This window comes from Acomys russatus, chromosome 5 (genome assembly GCF_903995435.1).
Source record: "Acomys russatus chromosome 5, mAcoRus1.1, whole genome shotgun sequence".
NCBI lineage: Eukaryota > Metazoa > Chordata > Mammalia > Rodentia > Muridae > Acomys > Acomys russatus.
Window position 1 is genome coordinate 44,752,014 of NC_067141.1, and position 21,358 is coordinate 44,773,371.

Consider the following 21,358-nt stretch of genomic DNA (forward strand, 5'->3'; position numbering starts at 1 on the left):
GTGTGCAGGCACATATGCAAGCAGAATACTGTGTAAATAAAAATAAAATAAATGTTAAAAAAATTAATAAAGTTTATTAGGAATAAGCTCCCTCTTCTGCATAGGTTGCTGAGTTCTGAGGGGAGGAGTGTGGTAGACATCCCATTAGGACCGAGCACTCCAAAGTCTCTTATGCTCTACAGGTTGTTAAATTGTGAGTCTTTCTTTGTTAATTATCATCTACTACAAGAAGCTTCCCCAATGAGGGTTCATAAATATACTGCTCTATGCATACAGTAAATATCACTAGGAGTTGTTTTATTGCTATGTCACTTTAGGAGAATAGCAGTAGGTTTCCCGCAAGCACAGGACCTAGCTAGTCTCAAGTTCTTGTTCTCATTAACAGTGTCAGTCAGGTATGGGTTCCAATCCATGAAATGGGCCTTAAAAAAAAAAAAAAAAAAAAAAGATGTTAGTTCTTCCATGGCATTTATGCCACTACTGCACCAGTATATCTTGCAGGCAAATCATAGTAGCAAGCAGGATTCATAGTTGGGTCAAACTGCTAATTACCTTTCCCCTCTGGTAGCAAGCACAGCACTTCTCAGCACTGTTAAGTGCTAGGCAATAGGAGTGAAAGTACCAGCCTGACTGCTCTATGTTCTGTGCCGTAAGTATGGATGTCCTCAACAGTAGGGTCTTACCATCCGGTGGTAGAGAGTAACCAATAGTATTTGCAATAGCCTGTGATGTTTGGGGATCTGTAGCATCGCTCTGGTGGCCCACAACGTTACTGCATTACAAACAAACAAACAAACAAACCAAAATGTAAAACTCCTTAGAATAGTTGAAGCAAGGTCCAAAGTCTTATCACTGGGAAATACTTCATTTTGGGGGGAAAAAGGCAGGACAATATACATCTTTTAATAAATAAAAATAATATGCAGTACAAAATAAAATATAAAGTGATATGCCTGTCCACTTAGATCACAGAAGCTAAAATATGGTTCAATTGTATTTAGGGAAATGGGTGCTTTCATATACTAGTGAATAAAAGGGAGAGATAAAGATTTGGAAGGGTAGTTCATCAATAGCCATCAAAAATTTAAATGTGCAAATCCTACATGCTAAGACTTCAAACACACACACTCTCTCTCTAGAGAAATATTCACATAGAGGTGTGCATGGTAATGTTCACAACCAGCACCACTTTCAATTTTAAAACAGGGACAACTAGTTGCTCACACAGCTCACACTCACATCATCTCCCAGCTCTCAATGCTCTAGTCACATCCCAGCTTAGAATAATCCAAGGGCCAATGAGATGACTCAGCTAATAACGCCAATGGCCTGATTCAACACCAGGAAATCATGTACATGTGAAAGGAGAAAATCAATTCCCCAATGTTGTCCTTGGACCGTTACATATATGGCACAGCCGTAGCCCCCACCCACCCAAATGGTACTTTTCAAAAGTATAATGTGGGGCCACTTGGGGGCAGAGGCAAACAGATCTCTGCACACTTGAGGGTTTCAGGCCAGCCTAGGCTACACAGTAAATTCAATAATTACTTTGTCCCACCAGGAACAGCAAACATGGCCACTCTATATTGTACTCTTGCTTTTTAACATTCAGCTACTCCTGTCTCCTTTATGCATATATAACACATTGTGCTGCTACCACCTAAAGGTTTTCTCTTCCTAGAGCCACGCCTCCCCTCAGCTCCCATAGGAGTGAGCCCTTGTGATTCCGTTCTCTAAGGATCACCTCTGCACAGAGGCCTTCCAGGACCACTCTAGCTAAAGCTGGCCTTTACTTTCATCAGGTGGCCTAGTTCTACCTCCTACTTTCTTAATATAAATAAGTGGGAGTTGGCTCTTCCACTGAACTATGTGTTTTGAGACCCTGGCTTTACTCATTGTGTGCCCAGGCGCCAATACCAAGCAAACTGAGAGCTCCCAAGAAACTGTTAAAACAGGATGCATTTTATGCTGTACTCTGATTCTTTTTTTTTTTTTTATGCAGCAGATAAAAGAATAAGGTTTATACGGGTTATCATAGAACTATCCTAAAATGTTAAACAAATTGCATCATCACATATATTTTATTTAACACATAAAAAAAATTAAAGCCTTGAGCCTATCTGTGGCAAGTTTCTAAGTTTCAACTACTGTAGACTCTAGCTCTGATCTCTTTCACTTTGGAAACATAATGTGTAAGCAAAAGAATACTTCTTAGTGACAGGAATGAAGAGGAGGCCCTGTGCTTTTAAATGACAATGTTGTGGGCAATGCATGTGTGGTGAGAAACAAAGGCAATGCACACATGAGTCTTACAAAGACAGACAAGAGTATGATTACCAGCCGGGGAGAGCTCAGGGGTTAAAAACACTGGCTCTTGCAGAAGACCTGAGTCTGGCTCCTACCACCCACATCCAGCAGCCTGTAACTCCAGCTCCAGGGCATCCTGGATTCTGGCAGCATGGGACACTGTACTCTCATCACACATAGATACACACACACATAAATAAAAAGTAAATTTTAGAAAGTATAGATTACTATTAAAAGTACAGACTACTATATAAATTTGTATGTTTCACCCACAGGGTATACAAACTACAAGTTCCTTTTCATGTTCCAGAACATATAAGTTTAAACATTTATTATTTGCCAAGTAATATTATTGTGGTATAATTTTACAAAATAATTTTTATGAATAAACTTAAAGCCCAGATCTGAATCAAATATTAGCTAACGTCAATTGGAAAGCTCAAGGCTAAAAACAAGTGTATTTTCTAAAACATGAACTAAAAGAAAACACTTCAAAGATGAGTGAAAAGAAAAACTTTAAAAATAGAGCTCAGTTTCTTCTTCACTGATATACCACAACAAACAGCAGCAACGATCAGCTGAAGACTGCTGAACCCGTTAGCCTCCTCTTCTTAGCCAGTACAACTGCTCAGCATTTGGGAGGCAGGCAGGGAGGGCATGAGTTCCAGGCTTGTATAGATACACAGTGAGTGAAGCCTTTTCTCAAAAGTAATTAACTGACTACAATCTGAGGGTGGGGTATACCCAAAGTCATTTTAATAGCATTCTCTGGTGTTCAGTAAATGTCGGTTTAGGAAAAGTCTTCATTATATTCCACCTATACATTCTGAGCAGTAGTGCTGACATGGCTTTGAGTAAGAATAGGAGAAAACTGAATTGCTGCACACAGACACACCAATGATTTACACAGAAACCATTGACTATCAAAAGTTATCTGACAGGCTGGAGGGATGGAGGCAATTAAGTCTTACTGCTAAGCTGGAGGCCAAAGCACCACCACCACCAACATGGAGACTCTGTACCAATTCCAGTTCTTAGGGCTCGAATGCCCCAACCTGAAGCTAGAAGCCACCTTGGCTGCATATGTCATTGGCCATTGACATGTGCTGAGGTGTCTTCCTTACCCACCAGTGGAGGACTGATCTATGATATTATTATTGAATCTCCAAGAGTTGTTATTGAATCTCAGTGTCTGATAAATGCAGGCACCAGAAGCTACATAGTGAATAGACAATATATTATGGAAGGAAAATGGGAAGTTTATTTTCCTCATCCTGGACAGATCCAACACACCAAATATTCTAATTCAATAGGTTTCTTCTCTTTGTTGGCTTTGTCTGTGTCCTATTGAATTTCTTTGTGGCTATTGTATTCATGGGAGGTTACTTGATGGGCTAGTACCTTTAAGAAGTCAGTGGATTCTTGAATTACTCCTACTTATGAAGTTTTAAAGGTAGTCAAATGACCCTTTCACAGGGCTTGCATATCAGATGTTTATATTACAGTTCATAACAGTAGCAAAATTATAGTTATGAAATACCAATGACAACAATTTCATGGGTGGGGTCAGCACAACATGAAGAATTGTATAACAGGGTGGCAGTATTTGGCAGGTTGAGAACCACTGCTCTAGAGACCCTTAACTAACACAGCCCCTGTCATTTCTAGACATGATATTTCAGATTTTCAGGAGTTAAAGTAAATTAAAAAGTAAGATCCTGAGGGCTCAGAAATTTGGACAGCTGGTCAGTTCCTCTAGTGGTCCTTTGCCTTTAAACAATATATGTATGTGGTGCTATGCCATTTCAGATACATATGCAAAAATGTTTCCAGGACAATATGATGCATTAAAGGAGATGAAATAAAAACATTTTTCTAATAAAAAAAAAAAAAAGAACTCTTACTGTTAATGTGCAAAAGAACTGAGTTCAAATGCCAGCATGCATAGCGACTCACAACTGCATGTTACCCCAGCTCGAGGGAATCTTGATGCCTTTTTCAGGTCTCCACAGGCACCAACGCACATGTTCATTTCACATGCATACATGTTCACATGCATACATATATGTAATTTTTAGAAGTCTTTTTAAAAAGTTACTTGTGAGGTCAGAAAGATGGCTGAGCTACAGGCAAAAGTGCTTGCCGTAGAGCTTCGGCAATTAGAATTCAGACTTGTTTTGGGTTTATAATCCCAGCTCTAGCCCTACTATAGTAAGATGGGACGCAGAAACAGGAGAAGTGGCTGGAAGTTCCAGAAGCTGACACACACACACACACACACACACACACACACACACAAGCACGCACGCACGCACGCAAGCACACATGTACTGTAATATACATATACACAAATAAATAGTTATCTGAAGTTATGGCTAGTAGAGGGAGTGCACCTCATTACTTTTCAGAATATACAGAAAACTAACAGAGTTCAAAATAGGCAAAATGAATTTAATGCCAGCAATAAAACTAATGGTTCAAGATCTGCAATTAAAAACTTCTAAGTTTAATTGCTTTAAAGGCAATAAAAATGTCCAAGTTTGCCATCATTTTCACAAATAATGACAGGTAAGTTGTCAGCATCCACATTTAAACTCCAAAGGAAATTCTGAAACCATTATGAATACTTTTCTCAAAAAGAAACTTGAAAGTCAGGCATGGTGGTGCACGCCTTTAATCCCAGCACTCAGGAGGCAGAGGCAGGTGGATTGCTGTGAGTTCAAGGCCAGCCTGGTCTACAAAGTGAGTCTAGGACAGCCAAGACTAACATAGAGAAACCCTGTCTCAAAATAAATAAATAAATAAATACAGCAAGAAAGAAACTTAAGAGGAATAATTTTATGGTACGATTATCCAATGTTTTTTATAATAATTTACTAAGATTTTATGTATTTTATAAAATAAATACTATCATTAAGTACACTCCCAACTTATAATACAGGACATGAAAGAATTCAGGATTGAAATACATTCAGTAGGAAACTGATTTTTGTTTTTCTGATCAGTCCTTTTGGTAAGAAACAGTCTCTAGTGTGATGGACAAACTTGATCCTTGCCCAGCGCTGTCCTCTGCTCCTCTGCCTCTACCACAGCAGTGATGAAGAGCTGTTCAAGAATATTTTTATCTAAATTTCTGCCTGAGAATAAAACAAAACAGCAATTACATGAGGGTATTAGAACGGTAGCTCACTTGTTGTTGTTAAATTACCAGTACGGCCTAATAGTGTTTATCATTAGGTCTAATATTATTATGGCAGTATTTTCTAACCCATTAGTAATCAATCAAGACACAGACACCTGTTATATTTTAAAACAGCCTTAGTTAAACCTGGGGCAGAGCAGATATTAATCCTCTAAACTACTTCCCATAGTGGGAAGTATCCCATACCTGCCCCAGTCCCATGCCATCTGCTTCTAATAATTTCTATCAAGCTACCTCCCATCCATAACCTCAAATACTTGCTAATTATCATCATCTGGGCCAAATCACCATCCACACCAGCCACATGCTTCTCCTCCACCTAACCCATGGCCTTTCTTCTTTTCTCTCTTCTGGTCTCTCCTCTTTTCCCAAGATTCTCTCTGTCTCGCTAGCCCTGCATCCTTAGCCACGCCTATCCCATTTGCCCTGCCCAGGTGTGATGGCCTTTTATTAATTAGCATCAAAATACATCAGACCAACACTTACCTGTCAATTCTGAGGCATTAAAAGCATGGTGCTCTCTAGTGATCTACACAATTCACAGTAACTGCATGGTTTCTTTTACAACTTTCTAGTTAAACCTTAAAATCAAGTTAGCGCTTGAAGTAACCACTTTTCTAAGTTGTCTGAAGAGTAAAATCCTAGCAAAATCTTACATTATCCGTGGTTCAGACAAACACACAAGCTTATTAAGTAGCACACTTACATCTCCTTTCAAATTATTTTTGTATTTTCCTTCAGAAATTCCTGTAACTTACCAATAAAGACCAGCTGACATGCTCTCTCGGCATCATCCTTCCAGCTCACCAGGCTCTCTTCCAGGTCGTACAGCTCATGAATGCCTTGCACAATCATCTGCTGAGGTTTGTCTCTGATGGACACCAGCCCCTGCTCAAAGAACAATGACCACTCAGCCCTAGATCAAATTTGCAGCAGAAATAGTACTTCAGTTTGAAATTATTACTTTTCAAACAACAAACTCATAACAAGGCTATGAAAATAACTTGCTTCAATTATTTGCATTTATAAAGTTTCTTAAAATTTCTAATAATTTTGTATATAATGACCCCCCCCCCTCCTGCATGTGCATCCCCAGAGGGCTTCTCTGTGTGGCCCCAGCTGTCCTAGAGGTCACACTGTAGACAAAGCTGGCCTCAAACCCATAAATGTGCCAGTCTCTGCCTCCTGAGTGGTGGGATTAAAGGTGTGTGCCATCACACCTGGCTAAGTTTTTAAAATAATTAATTTTTTCTTCATTTCTGTTTTTTGTTTTGTTGTGTTTTGAGACAGGGTCTTGCTATCAAGTCCTGGCTGGCCTGAAACTTGCTGTGCAGGCTAGGCTGGCCTTAAACTTGCAGAGATCCACTTGCCTGACCATAAATCACCATGACTGGCAATGGTACCTTCTTCTAATGATAAAATCAATATATTAGGATTTTTCAATGTTATTTATCACAACAGAAATCTAAAGGTGGTAAAATCTGTTACTGCACCAGATCGTACTAATTACTCTACATTTAAGGTCTTACACTTCTTTCACAAATTTAACAAGAAAATTTGAGGGGTTCGGGAGAGAGCTCAGTGATTAAGAGCACTGTCTGCTTTTCCAGAGGTCCTGAGTTCAATTCCCAGCAATCACATGGTGGCTCACAACCATCTATACCTTCTAATGCCCTCTTCTGGCCTGCAGGCATACATACAGATAAAGCACTCATACCTAAAATAAATAAAATATTTTCTTGAAAAAAGAAAAATTGAAAAGTTAAGGTATTCTGTCGGTGAATTCGCTTAGAAAAAAAGTATTATAATAAATTTAGGCAATGGTCAAATATCAAAAGGTACTATATTCATCTGAATAAAAGTTCAATTTGGGGTTGGCAAGGCGGCTGGCTTAGTGAGTAAAGAAAGGCACTTACCCCACAAACTTGACAAGCTGAGCTCAATTCCCACAACTCACAGAAGGAGAGAACTGATATCCAGAAAGTTGTCCCCTGACCTCCACCTGCACACTGTGTTATGTGTGTGCCCACATTCAGACAAACACACACCAATGCACACACACATCCTAATGTCAAGTAATATGAAAGGCTTTACAAAACTGAACAAGAATTCCAGTGTTTTGTACCTTTGTATAAAATTAGTGTCTGCCAAATGCATCAAGTAACATAAGATTCAGCAGCAGCACAATTTTCAACATTATTTCTGTTAAATGACGCACTCTTAGGAAAATAAACCATTTTTCTAAGTGACCAATGTGTGCAAAGAAGAACAGTTTTGACAGTGTCAAACTTCTGAGGCAGATAACTGCTGGGAACACCTGGCAGAGCAGAGCTGGCTAATGGTTCCAGGCACACAGCTGTTTTAGCTGCAGTACCAAGTGAAGCATGCAAGTAAACCATGGTTTTACAGTGATTTCTAGAGCTCCTTCTCAGCAATGGGAATGACGAGAACAAGGGCACACAAAGGTTATTTGTACTAAAACTAGTGTTTCTGTTTAAAACCAAATATGGTTTTTACGCGCGCGCACGCACACACACACACACTACTCTCTACAAAGTCTGTGAGGGCAAAATGCACACTGCACCTTCAGCCGTATGACCTCCATGCAGCAGCCGTCCTTGTTTTTGACATCCTTTTCCCACAGGAGATTCTGTACCAGGCGACACAATTTCATAAGACCAAGAACTGCTAATGCAACAACTACGCAACAAAGCAGCTGATGAATCATTAATCAGTTAAAAATTGCATTCACCTGGATAAATACATTTAGATTCTCTTCCTTTGCACTTCCTGGTACTTCAAATGTGATTGTAACAATACTCTGTAAATCAAGAGAATAATCCATACTTTTTATAGAATAATTCACCTATTTTAAAAACTATAACCAATTTCAAGATGAAAAAAGAAAAAGGCCATACTTACTATTATTAATTATTATTTCTCTCTTATTTTGGTGATTTTGGAATTATCAATTTACAAAGTAGACCAACAGTTTAGTATTTACAAAACCAAACAAACAACCCCCCTCCAAAAAACCTTTCATGTAAGGGTCCTGAGCAAGAAAACCACTGTTTTATGTGTGCACTATGCCTGTGGCATCTCATCTTTTCTTTTCTTTTCACAACAATCTTGGGGAGTAAGAATAACTAATTCACTTTACAAGTTGGGCAAATGAAGCTCAGAAAAATAAACTTCCCTGATCCACAAGCACTGCTCAAAACAAAAGTGTAATTCTGCTCTCTCAGGAAGAAAGCCATGCTTGGTCTCTAAATGAGCAAGCAGTGTGCTGAGTGAAAGCTGGCAGCAGTGACGTTTCTGGCTCAGGTCCTTGACAGCATGACTTTAAAAATTCAGACTTATTTTTCCTCGACTGAAATAGATCTGACTTCTCTAACAAGTTACATAAATAAATTCAAGCATCGCTTTGCCAACAATATAACCCCAAACCTCAGACTTATTGATGAAAAAGGCTTATAAGCATGTTACTAAAAAACACCATTCCCACGATGGATAGTAAGATGCTCAAGCCAAGAACAAAATAGTTTTAAAGGAAGAAAGAGAGTATATCTGTTTGTAAATTCTTATAAATGCTCATGCCCCTAAGCATTTTAGAACACCACATAAGACTGTAGAAGAAAATATTAAAAAGCCAGTAGTTTATTCATTTATTTAATTTTTGCTTCAGTGTTACCAAATAGGGGCTTGCTATGTATCTCAAGCTGGTTTTGAACTCACAATCCCCAGTGTTTCAACTTTAGCATGCTGAGTCTTCAGGTGTGCATCAGCATGCCCAGCTTCAGGATCGTTTTTTAAGCAAACTTAGATTAGATAAAGCATTAAAGATCAATGTCAGGCTATCAACATGCTGACAATCCTCTGATGTCAATATGCAAAGTGGAGAATGCTTTCTTACTCAGACATCAGCGGTAAAACCATTTTAAAAGGCATGTTGGACTTTAAAATGTAAGACATAGAAAAGCACTTATCCTCATCCGTGGACCTACAATCCAGTAACTCTGGTATTTGCATAAAACTACAGATATTACTGAGCCACAAGGTAATGCCTTTCCAGTCTTAACTAAGCACTTGCATACTATGGTCATAATTTCCATGTTTAAATACAACTGCAAAATTAGCATGAGTTTCTTTTTACTCTTTCACAATGTCACAGAAAGAAGATTAATTCTGACCACAGATCTTAGCAATCTTGATATATGATTTTCTCTTTTCTTATTAAATCAAGAACTTTCACCTTTTAACATAAAGGAAGCACTCTACAGCTTCTCTTTGACACATCTATATTGCCAGCATTATTAGTCTTGCGCTTTGGGAGGTGATTCAGTAGCATAAAGGTCATTTAAACAGAAGCATTATGATACGTGACAGGAGATCATGCCAACTAAGTCACTGATGGACAGGTGCTGTGTTCAGCATGGATACAGCAGACAATGGGATGATCCACACAGCTCTCAGGACACAGCAGAATGGTGAGAGGACTCATAATGCCACTCAGAACAGCATGCAGACACTGATGAATTATTTATTTCTGAAATTTTCCACTTAATATTTTGGACTATAGTTGGTTACACAGAACAGGAAACACAGATTGTGAAGGCTCTATCTGTAGTTTGTTACAAGACGGAGGGAGGGAGAGAGAAAACAAAGGAAATTCTGCCACATAGTAAAATGTGAATAACATTGAGGATTCTATGCTAGTTGAAATGGGCCAGGAATAAGACAAATATTAAATGATTACACTTGTATTATGAACTTAAAATAGTTAAATCAGAAAATAAAATGACGCCTACGTGGTGCTGTGAGGATAGCACTGAGGGGCTGCTGTTCAGCAAGCCCTGTTTGAGTCCAACAAGACACAGAGCCTGCTGCACGACACTCACACAGCTAAACAATACTGGCCATAGGCACACTGAGGATTTCCTTAGAGGACAGAATTCAGCTTAAGCAGTTCTTGTTGTTGTTTCCCACAACAACAAAGGTAGTTTTAAAGATCTTAGTAAACATATCCTACTTTAAAACTGTATTTTGTAGTTCAAAGTAATATTGTGAATTTACATAAAAAGCTAATTTTCCTCATTAAAGAGATCACTAAAAGTGCCTAAAATCCTATATCTAGTTATATTTTAAAAGGTTATCAAATGAAACAGAATGTAACAGTTTCAAAAGAAAATAATTTTGTCTTAAAAACCTTATAAACATATTTCATTCAAGTTGAACAACTTAGCTTTTACTACTAAGAATGTCTCAACACAGGACTCGATACACTCCCTGCCTTACTGTTGGCATAAAGATTTTTATAAGCATTTTTGTTTTCATTTGCAGGTTAGGGATGTAGCTTTGTTTGGGTTAGTTTTTGTTTTCTGAGACAGTCTCAAGTAACCCAGGCCAGCTCTGAACTGTTGATCCTCCCACATCAACCTCCTCAGAATTGGTAATAGAGGCATTAGAGACCAGCATCACAACACCTAGTTATCACTTAGTGTTTTAAAATTATGTGTGTGTGTGTGTGTGTGTGTGTGTGTGTGTGTGTGTGTACATATATATAATTAACTCCAGCAATAGGCACAACTGATTCTTGAAATTAAGATGATACATAATAGGGTTCAAGGTAAAATGTCCCTATCTTGGAATTGAGGCTTTTCGTACCAATTAAGTTCTTTTCATATGAGGAAAACTCAAAGAAGATGAAAGCTATAAATTGTGGTAGAAATACAGAATTCAAAATTCCTCCTACAAATAAAGCTACCCATAGTCTGTCTCTTGGGTCTTCTCATCTATATTCCCAGTCCAGCTCACCTTTATCAGGAATGATGTAAAATAAAAAAGGTGAATTACATTAAACATTTCTCAGGAAAGAAACTTCAATAACTTATATAAAGCATATCCCAGGTCTTACCAACCTCAGATTAGAGTTTGAAATTTAGTTTTGTTTTGAATCTAAAACTACATGTCTTCCTATGGCTAACAACACAAAAGCAGAAAAATGAGGCAACAATTCCGAAAACTAAAGTCTAATAAATCCCCAAGATAAAATTAACAGTAACTCTAGTATGTTGACTTGGTTTATGTTCCCAGTTAATTCACTAGAGTCTCAGCTCTACACCCTATAGAAGCAAGACCTCCTATGCAATAACTTCTACATGGCTTCTCAGTCTGGAAAACCAAGGCCAGTAATGCACTCAAATGCAAATACCTCTGTCTCCATGCCCCAGCCCTTGGCTACTCTTTCCTCTGTGGTATTTTCTGCCCTGAGATGCCAAGCTGAGCATGTGGCATTTTCATTCAAATCTCTGTCCTCCAGATGTGTCTACAGTTTTCTCAGTTCCTCTAGTTAGTCTGCATTTCCCATCACCTCTCCCCCTTTCTTACTAATCCGTGTGCAGATAGCTTATGGTTATCCTGTTTAAAGAGCAGGCATTCACCTCAAGGGACAGATTCTTCATGCTTTGTCTGTAGATCCCAAAGACAAGCCCCGTTTCTTAACACTAACACACAGCAGTGTGAGCCTTCTCTGCCTTACACATTGGAACACAATGCCTTAGAACAAATCTGCAGTCCCTGCCAGACTTCTGCACTAAAAGCCTGCTTCTCTTGGACATACATTCTCACTTTTCAACATCTGGATTGAGTCTCCTTTTCTACTGTATCCAGCCCTATCTGTCCATGTCTTGCCCTACTCCCCCCAAAAAACCAAACTAGCCAAGCAGTCAACAAAACCCTACTAGTTCAAGTGTTCTCTTTAGTATTCAAGTCCAAATGGCTATTACCCTCGCGCATAAGGGAGTTCTCTACATTTTTAGGTAACACTTATTATACTGATCTGAGTAGGAGATATAAAGGTAGATGTTTGTACACATGGATAGGTATATGTGTGTGTACAGATAACACTGAATTACATACTATAGCCTCCACAATTTAATTTATACAAAAACACTCTCTTTCCTAGCTTCTGATGAGGTTCAGGATAGCTGTGATGGTTAATCATCATTGGCATTTGACTATATTTATAAACATTATGGAGTGGCTAGAGAGAGATGGCTCACCAGTTAAGAGCACTGGCTGCTCTTCTAAAGGATTTGGGTTAATATTCAAACACCCACCTAATAGCTCAAAACTAACTGTGGCTCCATTTCCAGGGGATCTTACATCCTCACACATACAAACATGCAGACAAAGCACCAATGCACATTAAAGGTTAAAAAAAAAAAGCAAAAAAAAACAAAACCCAAACCCCAAAACAAACAAACAAACAAATAAAAAACCTGCTATGGAAACATTAAGCATGTTTCCAGAAAGGTTGAACTGGTGGAAGAGCCACCCTGAATGTGGCCACTACTATCCCACAGGCTGGGGTATTAGATGGAAGAAAAAGGACAGAATAATCTGAGCACCGGCACTCACCTCTCTCTGCTTCCTGACTGCAGATGCAATGTGGCCTGCTGCCATGACTTCCACACCTTAAACTGTAAGCCAAAATCAATCCATCCTTCCCTCCTTCCTTCCCTCCCTCCTTCCTTAAATTGCTCTTGTCAGGTATTTTGTTACAGCAGTGAGAAAAGTATCCAGTACAGCACTCTTTCCCAAAATATAGCTCTTTGGCATTTGAGAAACAGAAGCAGGAAAACTACTCTCATCCACCCCACCCCACCCCTGACTTTTCCCTGAAATAGGTCATAGAACATAAGACTGATTTTCTGAGCTGCCCTGTAACAGGTACTAAGAGTCTCATGTGATAAGTACCAAGAAAAAAAAGAACATCTTTATCAGTAGGGAGGGGAAGAAGTTCTGAGTGGGTGCCTATGTGTTGTTGTCATAGGCACGGCCATGTCAAGAACCCCATAGCCTCAGGCTCAGAGGAGTGGCAAGGCCTTCTGTGGGGGCCAAGTGCAAGTGTTGACAGTGAGTGCAGAGAATGTCTACCCCTAACTAGATATTTATGGCCTGACGTCTGCTCCCCCCACAGAGGCTGTGTCTACCAAGATTCGCCAAACCTGTCTCCTTGGTCTGCTATAAATTCTGTTCAACTCTGTAAAACAAAATGCTGAACTTCTCATGTGCAGAGGTTTTTTCAGTCAAGAGCCCAGATCATCCAATCCAAGCTTTTCTGTATTTCTGTCTTTTTTTCATTCCCTCACTGACCTAGTCAGGTCCAAGTCCCTGCAGCAGCAGATGGATGGACACACTTGTCTTTGAAGGTAAAGGTCCCAAAAAAGACTCTAAACCAATAAGCTTTTGCTAAGTCTTCAAATTCAGCACTGTTAGACCATACTTTTTTCCTTATCTTATTTCTTCACAACTCTTCGTTATTTGTTAAGCCTAACACAAAAACAATCAAGTTTACCTAATCCTTAAGGATTTCCTTGTGAAGGCTTCCATATCGTATACACTAACCAGGTTAAAAATGGCATGCTTTTTCTTGGTAATCTGTCTTGTGATGGGGACTCAACCTGAACTTGCCAATGGGCGAAGAAGGGATGCAGTTCCACCTCTACGGCTCTGATGCACTAAACCCAGTGAAAAGGTTCATGCTTGAATCCTAGATCCCTCTGTCTGGAATACTCTGTGCCCTATGTTTATACATTTAAAGCAAGACAGTGTGTCACAATCTCATGTTGAGTTTTAACAAAAACAGACATGCCCTATTTACTGGTGCAATGATGTAATGTCTGGGGTTTGCTTCAACATACTGAAGCAGGAGTGTATACAGTGTGTAAGTATAGACAGGTTCTTTATGCTATTCTACTTTTATGTATGTCTGAAAATTACTATTTAAAAATACGTATTTTAAACTCCAGCAAAGAAATGTTGGGAAAATAGATGAAACAAAATTGGCAAAATGTTGACACCATTTAAACTAAAAGAGGTATACAAAAGACCCATTTTTCTCTTTATTTTGCACAGCATTGAACATATTTATAATAAAATGTTAAACTATGATTAATATGCCTGTTAATCTAAGCCTCACTTCTGGAGGTTTGAGAGGAGGAGACTACAGAGTATCTGAATTTGGATAGCAAGAAGGGCAGGAAGGCAGACGGGATGCTCCAAACGTGTTTCTGAATTACACTGCTGTTTGAGAATCTCAGCTTTTCAACCCTTTCACAAATATTCACTGAACTGCAATTACATACCAAGTCCTATGCTATATAATGAACAACTACTTTTAAAGAAGTAGAATAATGCAAGGAGGAAGCATTACAAATCATACTACATGCTGTTATAAATATGATGGGGGCATTCAGGACACAATGAACAGAGGTGCTGGCCATCATAAGGATTCTTATGAGGACTCTATTTTTTTCATCTTTTAACCCCAGACTTCTAATATAATGTTCTGATCCTAGAAGCTCAATATGAATGTGCTTCAATTTCATCCTAGGATGCTACTAAATGTTATATACACTTAATCTCCCCCAAAATTCCACCACAGGGACTTACTATTTTTCTCACTCATTTTAGAGGTAAAAAAATGTTATGTTCTCTGAGAAATGTGCCATGTACATGGTGGTACAGTTGCCTATGAACGTGAGCCAAAAGGAAGATAAATGTACAAGTGACTGCTGTTATCTTGGCCCCATTACAAGTGATAAAGACTTGAGAACTCAGTTTCAGCTTCTAGACAGACGAGCCAGGCACACAGCTCACTCCCAAGTCCTTTCACTGCTTTACATGAAATCAAAGAGTTATCTTAAAGTTCTCCCCTCTAGGACTTGCTTAGAAACATGGCTTAATGAAAATGTATTTACTTTGCTCCTAGTATCTTAAATATCATCCTGGTGGAAATTACAAAAGAATGCCTTGTAGGGTTCAAATTTACAGAGCTATTGAAGGTAAAATTCAAGGGCAGCTATTATATAAATAAGTCATCCTTTATTTTCCCTTAATCAATTAGTTACATGCAGTTAAAACAGACTACAGATAGAACCTCCAGGTTTCATTTACATAGAAATTTTCATCAAAATAAGCTCGAATACAAGATTTTCTAAAATATTAGAAAACACAGAGGAGGACTGAAAAGCTTAACATGTAACAGATTTTCATGCTAAACCAAATCACACAACCTCAAAGACAGTTAAAACTTCTAAAACTGCCAACCTAGTCTATACATAATATTTTAGAAAGAGACCTAAATAAAAAATCCTAAGTAGAGTCAACTTAGTTGAAATAGATATTTTAAATTTTTATTTTTACCTGATCAAGGTGAGGTTCTGTTGACACATGCTGTAGTTTTTTCTGCAAACTAAGAACAACCAATTATAGATTCAATGGTCAATATACTTCTGATTTAACATTATCCATTAGCTAGAGACTCAGGCCAATTAAGGAACAAACATTCCATAATTGAATCTATCCCAAAGTTCTGATTTTACTTACTCGTTATACATTTTAAATTTGTACATATATGCAACTCATGTATGGAAAAGCTGAGAGATCTAAGTTATAAAACATGTTTTTGAATGCACACACAACCACATAAGTTATCATACAATGAAGAAAAAAACTAGTGTTTCAGCAACATTCTACTGTTATATATGTCAGCAGATTTCTTTATAATTCCCGCAGGTTAATACAATAATTTCAAAAGACTTAGAAACATATACATGGCCTTTCTGTATTACTCTAAATTTCTTACTTCTCCTCCATGTTTCCTAATATAAAATATGTTGGTAGTTTGGAAAAGTTAGAAATGTAAAATTTCCTTTATTAAAGGTTTCCCTTGGACAGACATATCTATTATTTAAGTATTTAAGGACAAACAGAATTCAAGGACAAATTTCCTATATAGTCAGTTCCAATAAAGAAAAACAATGAAGCCAGGCAGAGAGGTGCACACCTTTAATCTCGACACTCAGAAGACAGAGGCAGGCAGACCTCTTTGCGTTCAAAGCCAGCCTTGTCTACACAGTGAGTTCCAGAACAGCCAGAGCTGTCTAAAAAACAAAAGAAAGAAAGAAAAGAAAAAAAGAAAGAAAGGAAAAAGAAGGAGGAAAGGGGGAACTTAAGTTAGAATCTTAGGAATGTATTGTTCTGTTCTGAGACTAGCCAGAAGACCAATATGCAGAACAAATTACTGCCATAACAACTGTAGCACACATTTAGACACTGATGGAGACAGGGCAGCAGGGAAGGAAGGGACTTAAAGCTTTGCAGATGTCCTGTCTTGATACACAGTGAGGGGTAAATTATAACAGCGAGTTCAGGCTGTAGGAACTACTGTAAGGAATGACTCACACTGGGGGGGGGTCTTAGTAGGGAAAGTGTCAAATTAAATCCTTCCCAGCTGGCTGCTTAGGAAAGGATTCTCCTGTTTAACAGCTAAGCAAAAAGAAAGGCATGCAAAGGCCTCATCTACAATGGAGGGAAACATTACATACATATTCCTATAAGTATTGCTAAAACGTAACTGTTCTTAACCAAAGTAGATTGAGATTAGAAAACTGTTGGAAAATCGTTTTTCAGTGTTGTTAGACATTGAGTACATGCAAGTAAGAAGCAAAACAAAAAACCAAAAAAACAAAACCCAAAACCCAGCAAATTAACAAGGAACCTTTATGGTTAGTTCCTAGCAAGTCTCAGAATTGTGTGTCCTTAATTTAGTCCCTATTATAAAAAGAAAACAAACTGTACTGTAGTCTAGTGGACAAGCATACACTATTTAAACCCAAAATTTATTAATCAGAATCTTCTCTGTGAAAATAATTAGTGTAATTCCTAATGATTTTATATTACACATGCACCATTATCAAGTATTAAAAAAACTCTCGAGTGCTCAAAATGCACAGCATGAAAATGGATCCAGAAGATTTCACACGGTGGAAAGCAACCCTCAGATGCTCTGATGGAGATATGTTTAAATGAGTGCGTACTCATCCCTATCTTCTTACCAACTAGACCAAGAAAAGCAGACATTGATTTTATCCAGGTACTCCACAAACAGTCATTTTAATTTTTACTGGCTTACTCTAACGTCTAACACCAGAAGCAATGAATGAAAATAGTTCTTAACTGATGATGTAACCTCTAGGTTAGCTAGTTCTAGCCCCTGACTTGCAGGATGATATATCTGCCACTCTGGATTTTAATTTTTAAAAATGAGGAAGTAGCTTGAATATTTCATACTTCTAGACACTAAAGTAGTCCTATTTTAAAATTCATAATAAATGGATGGGAGTTCAAATTCTCTATAAGATAAAGAAGTCCAATAAAACACCATGTCCTATCCTCACAAGTACAGAACCACCCATTGTGCCTACTCATAAATCAAGCAGCCTTACTAACTCAAAATACTGAGAGAAGGTCCATTTTTGTGATACTGAGTAGACACAAATGGAACTTAGAAGATACTATAACATTATTTATAGTAGCTGAGATGTGGAAACAGCCTAAATGTTTATTTTTGGATGAACAAATAAAATAAATGTGTTCTTTGTGTATACGCATGTTTGTGTATATGTAAGTAGACTTTAAAAAGAAGGAAGTCGTGTGAGTTAATTCATGTTGCTAGGCTGACTTGGAGGGGCAGAGAGTGGCTCCCGGGGCAAGATCTGCAGTGCTGTGTTGAGACTAACATCTTAGCTGAGCTCTGGTGGCGCACGCCACCTTTAATCTCAGCAGAGGCAGAGGCAGGCAGATTAATGTGAGTTCGAGGCCAGCCTGGCCTACAAAGTGAGTCCAGGACAGCCAAGGCTACACAGAATCCCTGTCTCAAAAAACCGAAAAAGAAAAATAAAGGAAAGACTGACATCCTGAGAGCCCCTGCCATAGGCGCATCTTTCAGATAGTCCATAGGAATACATTTATTGAATGGGAACACCCCTTCTTCCTCATATGTTAACATACAGATCTGATGATAAATTTAAGAAAGCTGTACTTAGTGTGGTCTGTTGCTTTGTGTTTCCTTGTGAGCTGAGCACTGAGGGAATGCAGAATTTAATTGTAACTTTGCCAATACGTCTATCTAGAGGCCTGTTGCCATTTTTGTCTTCTATGAAATTTTTGCCAAGGAAGACAGGATTGCAAATTTGTCTGACAGATTGAGATGGCATGGTGTATTCTTGGGAATCAAAACGCTCATATAGTGTGGAGTTTTTAGTTGGTGAATATTCACGATGTGGGGGAAAGCATGGTACAAGCTGTGTAATCTCAGTTACCCAAGTGTATGTACAAGATGCAGAACCTAGAAGGACACACCAGCTGAGCTGCTTGTGTCTGGGTGACTTAGTTCTTGGATTCTTGTGTTCTGTTTCCTGTAATGCACATACTAAAAAATAAAAGATTCTTTAAAAGCTAAAAAAAAAAAAAAAAAAAAAAAGAAGGAAGTCCTGCATATGTCACTGAAGAATAAAATACCACAGCCATTGAAGCAGGCACTGAATATATTGGTTTCCAGGAGGGGAAGATAAGGACCTGTCATTCAGTGAGTTTCATGAGTCTCTGTTATAATATATCATCATGACTAAAGTTAACAATCCTGTATTGTAACTTCAAAATATATTATGAGAGATCTTATATATTCTTAGTACAATTAGAAAAATAGATAATCAAGTCAGACACAGTAGTACATGCCTTTACTGCAGAGGCAGAAGCAGGCAGATCTATGTGTGTTCAAGGGCAACTTGGTCTCCACAGCAAGTTCCAGGCCAGCCAACACTACATAGCAAGATCCTGTCTCAAAGCAAAACAACAACAACAAAACCCACTGATATTTAAGAACAATTTTTTTTCCATCTCTTAACATAAAGACTCCTATGAAATGAGACAGGAAGCTATTACTAAGGGGAAGGAAGAAAAGCAGCCAGCTAGATTTTTCTATGGACTTCATAGATTTTATTTTATTTAATTTTTAGAGAGAGTGTTATAATATTGGCACAGAAATACTAATGAGTTTCCAGGCTTAGTTATGATTTACATTAAATTTTCTGTAGAAAAAAAATGCACTGTGATTTCCAAAACACCAGTTATCACAGTTTTCAAGATCATAATCAGAAATGATTTTATAAGCCGGGTGTGATGGTACTTGCCTGTAATCTCAGTAGTTGGGAAGCTGAGGCAGAGGATCATAAGCCTAAAGGCAAGCCTGGGTTACAAAGTAAGACCATGCTTCAGAAAATAAAACAAAAAACAAACTTTCATGCCAAAGAAATGACATCTTAGTGGAAACTGGAATAAAACACATTACATTAAAAATGACCAAAATATTGAAAACATACCTTATTCCAGAGAGAGTATCATAGGCATGAATATCTAATATATTTGAGAGATGAACTCTAAAAGGAAAGAAATGTAGTTAAGCAGTTGGAAATTCTGTGAAATACTTCCAATTATTCAAGAATAAAATTTCAAATTGGGCACAACAGCACAGGCCTATACCCTCAGCATTTAGGAGGTAGATAAAAGGATCAGAAGCTCAAGGACATCCCTGGTCATACAATGAGCTCAAGGCCAGCCTGGGCTATATAGACCTTACCTCAAGAGGAAAAACGTCTAGGGATCTTTTATCAAAATATGTGAGCATAAAGATTACTCAGCCTTGGGGTTGGAGAGACAGCTAAGAGGCTAGAGTAACTGCTGCTCTACTTAGGTTTGGTCCTCAGGACCATCTTGGCGCTCAAAAGTCTCTGGAACTCCAGTTTAGGAGGTCTGATGCCCTCTTCAGACCTCCATGAGCACAAGGCACACAAATGGGACACATACACACATACATACATGCAGACAAAACATTCATATACATAAAATAAAAACAAATCTTATTTTAAAAAAAAGATTAACCAGCACATTATATATAGAGTGATACATTAAATGACAGGCAAGAAAAAAGAGACATTGTAAAAAAAAAAAAAATCTACCTAAAATTCTTTAAAGTAATTGAATGGTAAATATCAAGAAAAAAAGTTTTACTTATTACTGTTTCAAAAATATTAGTTCCCTTTCCACTTCTGACTGTCCTTCAATATTAACTCTATAAAGTATAAAATATTTTTTCAGTTAAAAGTTACCTAAATAAACTTTTCTAAGCAGCTATTACCCCAAATTTGAAATAAAAGAACAAATGAACAGTAGTTTACATATATGAAGAAAATATTTAAAAGAGCACTATGAAACTGTAGTCAAATGTACAATTACATTTCAATACCAGACCCAAGCAGCTTGTCAGAGATTTCTAAATATTTTTTCACAAGGAAAAAAAGTTCATTTGTTACACTCAAGATATTTGATTAAGCATACAAACGTGAGATAAAATATCTCCTTTAGCTCAGAACTGTCCAGCTGTGCTTGCCTTGTTCATTTGCAGCACCCAGCCACATACTCAGGACAGCGCTCTACAAGATCTTGAACACTTACCTTCGCATAACAGACAAATTCCCGTCATATTAAACAACAAATACCACAATATTTTATGTTAATATGCTATATCAACACTTCAAATTCTGGACATGCTAGATGTGCTGAGCCAGGAAAATGATCAGGCAAGGAAGCAAATGTTCAGTGAAGAAATTTTGGAGTATCAATTTACACCAAGAGGTCAAAACCCTAATATAAGCATACTTCCTTTTCCACCTTAACAGTTAAGCAATATTTATAACGGCAGCTTGCAACCACACAAGTTTATCATATCACTTCAGAAAATAGTCTAAAGTTTGTATCAATCCTGTGAGCATCCTTCTAAATATACGACCACCTGCCTCACTGTAACAGCGTTCTTGAAAACACTATCATTTAGAGATGACTCTGCTTTATATGGGAAAACTTTTAGGTACCTCTAAGAAGGAAAGTACCAACAACAGAATGACAACAAAGTGTCAGTCTCTCCCCAAATTCTCAATGGTC

General features: G+C 37.9%; 1 protein-coding gene and 1 pseudogene across 3 annotated transcripts in view; one reads left to right on the forward strand and one right to left on the reverse strand.

Annotated features, from left to right (window-relative positions):
* The first annotated feature begins 3,317 nt into the window (after positions 1-3,317).
* LOC127190070 (oligosaccharyltransferase complex subunit OSTC-like) lies at positions 3,318-3,708 on the forward strand (annotated as a pseudogene).
* A 1,532-nt stretch (positions 3,709-5,240) lies between these two features.
* Positions 5,241-21,358, reverse strand: part of LOC127189448 (COBW domain-containing protein 1) — a 45,472-nt gene continuing 29,354 nt past the window's right edge. Inside the window, exons 9-14 of one of the 3 annotated variants that reach the window (XM_051146276.1) lie at positions 19,741-19,797; positions 15,722-15,770; positions 8,265-8,333; positions 8,097-8,162; positions 6,271-6,400; positions 5,241-5,447 (exon numbers count right to left, since the gene is read on the reverse strand). In XM_051146276.1, the coding sequence (XP_051002233.1) occupies positions 5,338-5,447; positions 6,271-6,400; positions 8,097-8,162; positions 8,265-8,333; positions 15,722-15,770; positions 19,741-19,797 (481 nt within the window). In that variant the 3' untranslated portion in view covers positions 5,241-5,337. Of the gene's footprint in view, positions 5,448-5,928; positions 6,401-8,096; positions 8,163-8,264; positions 8,334-15,721; positions 15,771-19,740; positions 19,798-21,358 lie in introns of those variants that run through there. The other 2 variants (XM_051146275.1, XM_051146274.1) reach the window with 2 other exon arrangements.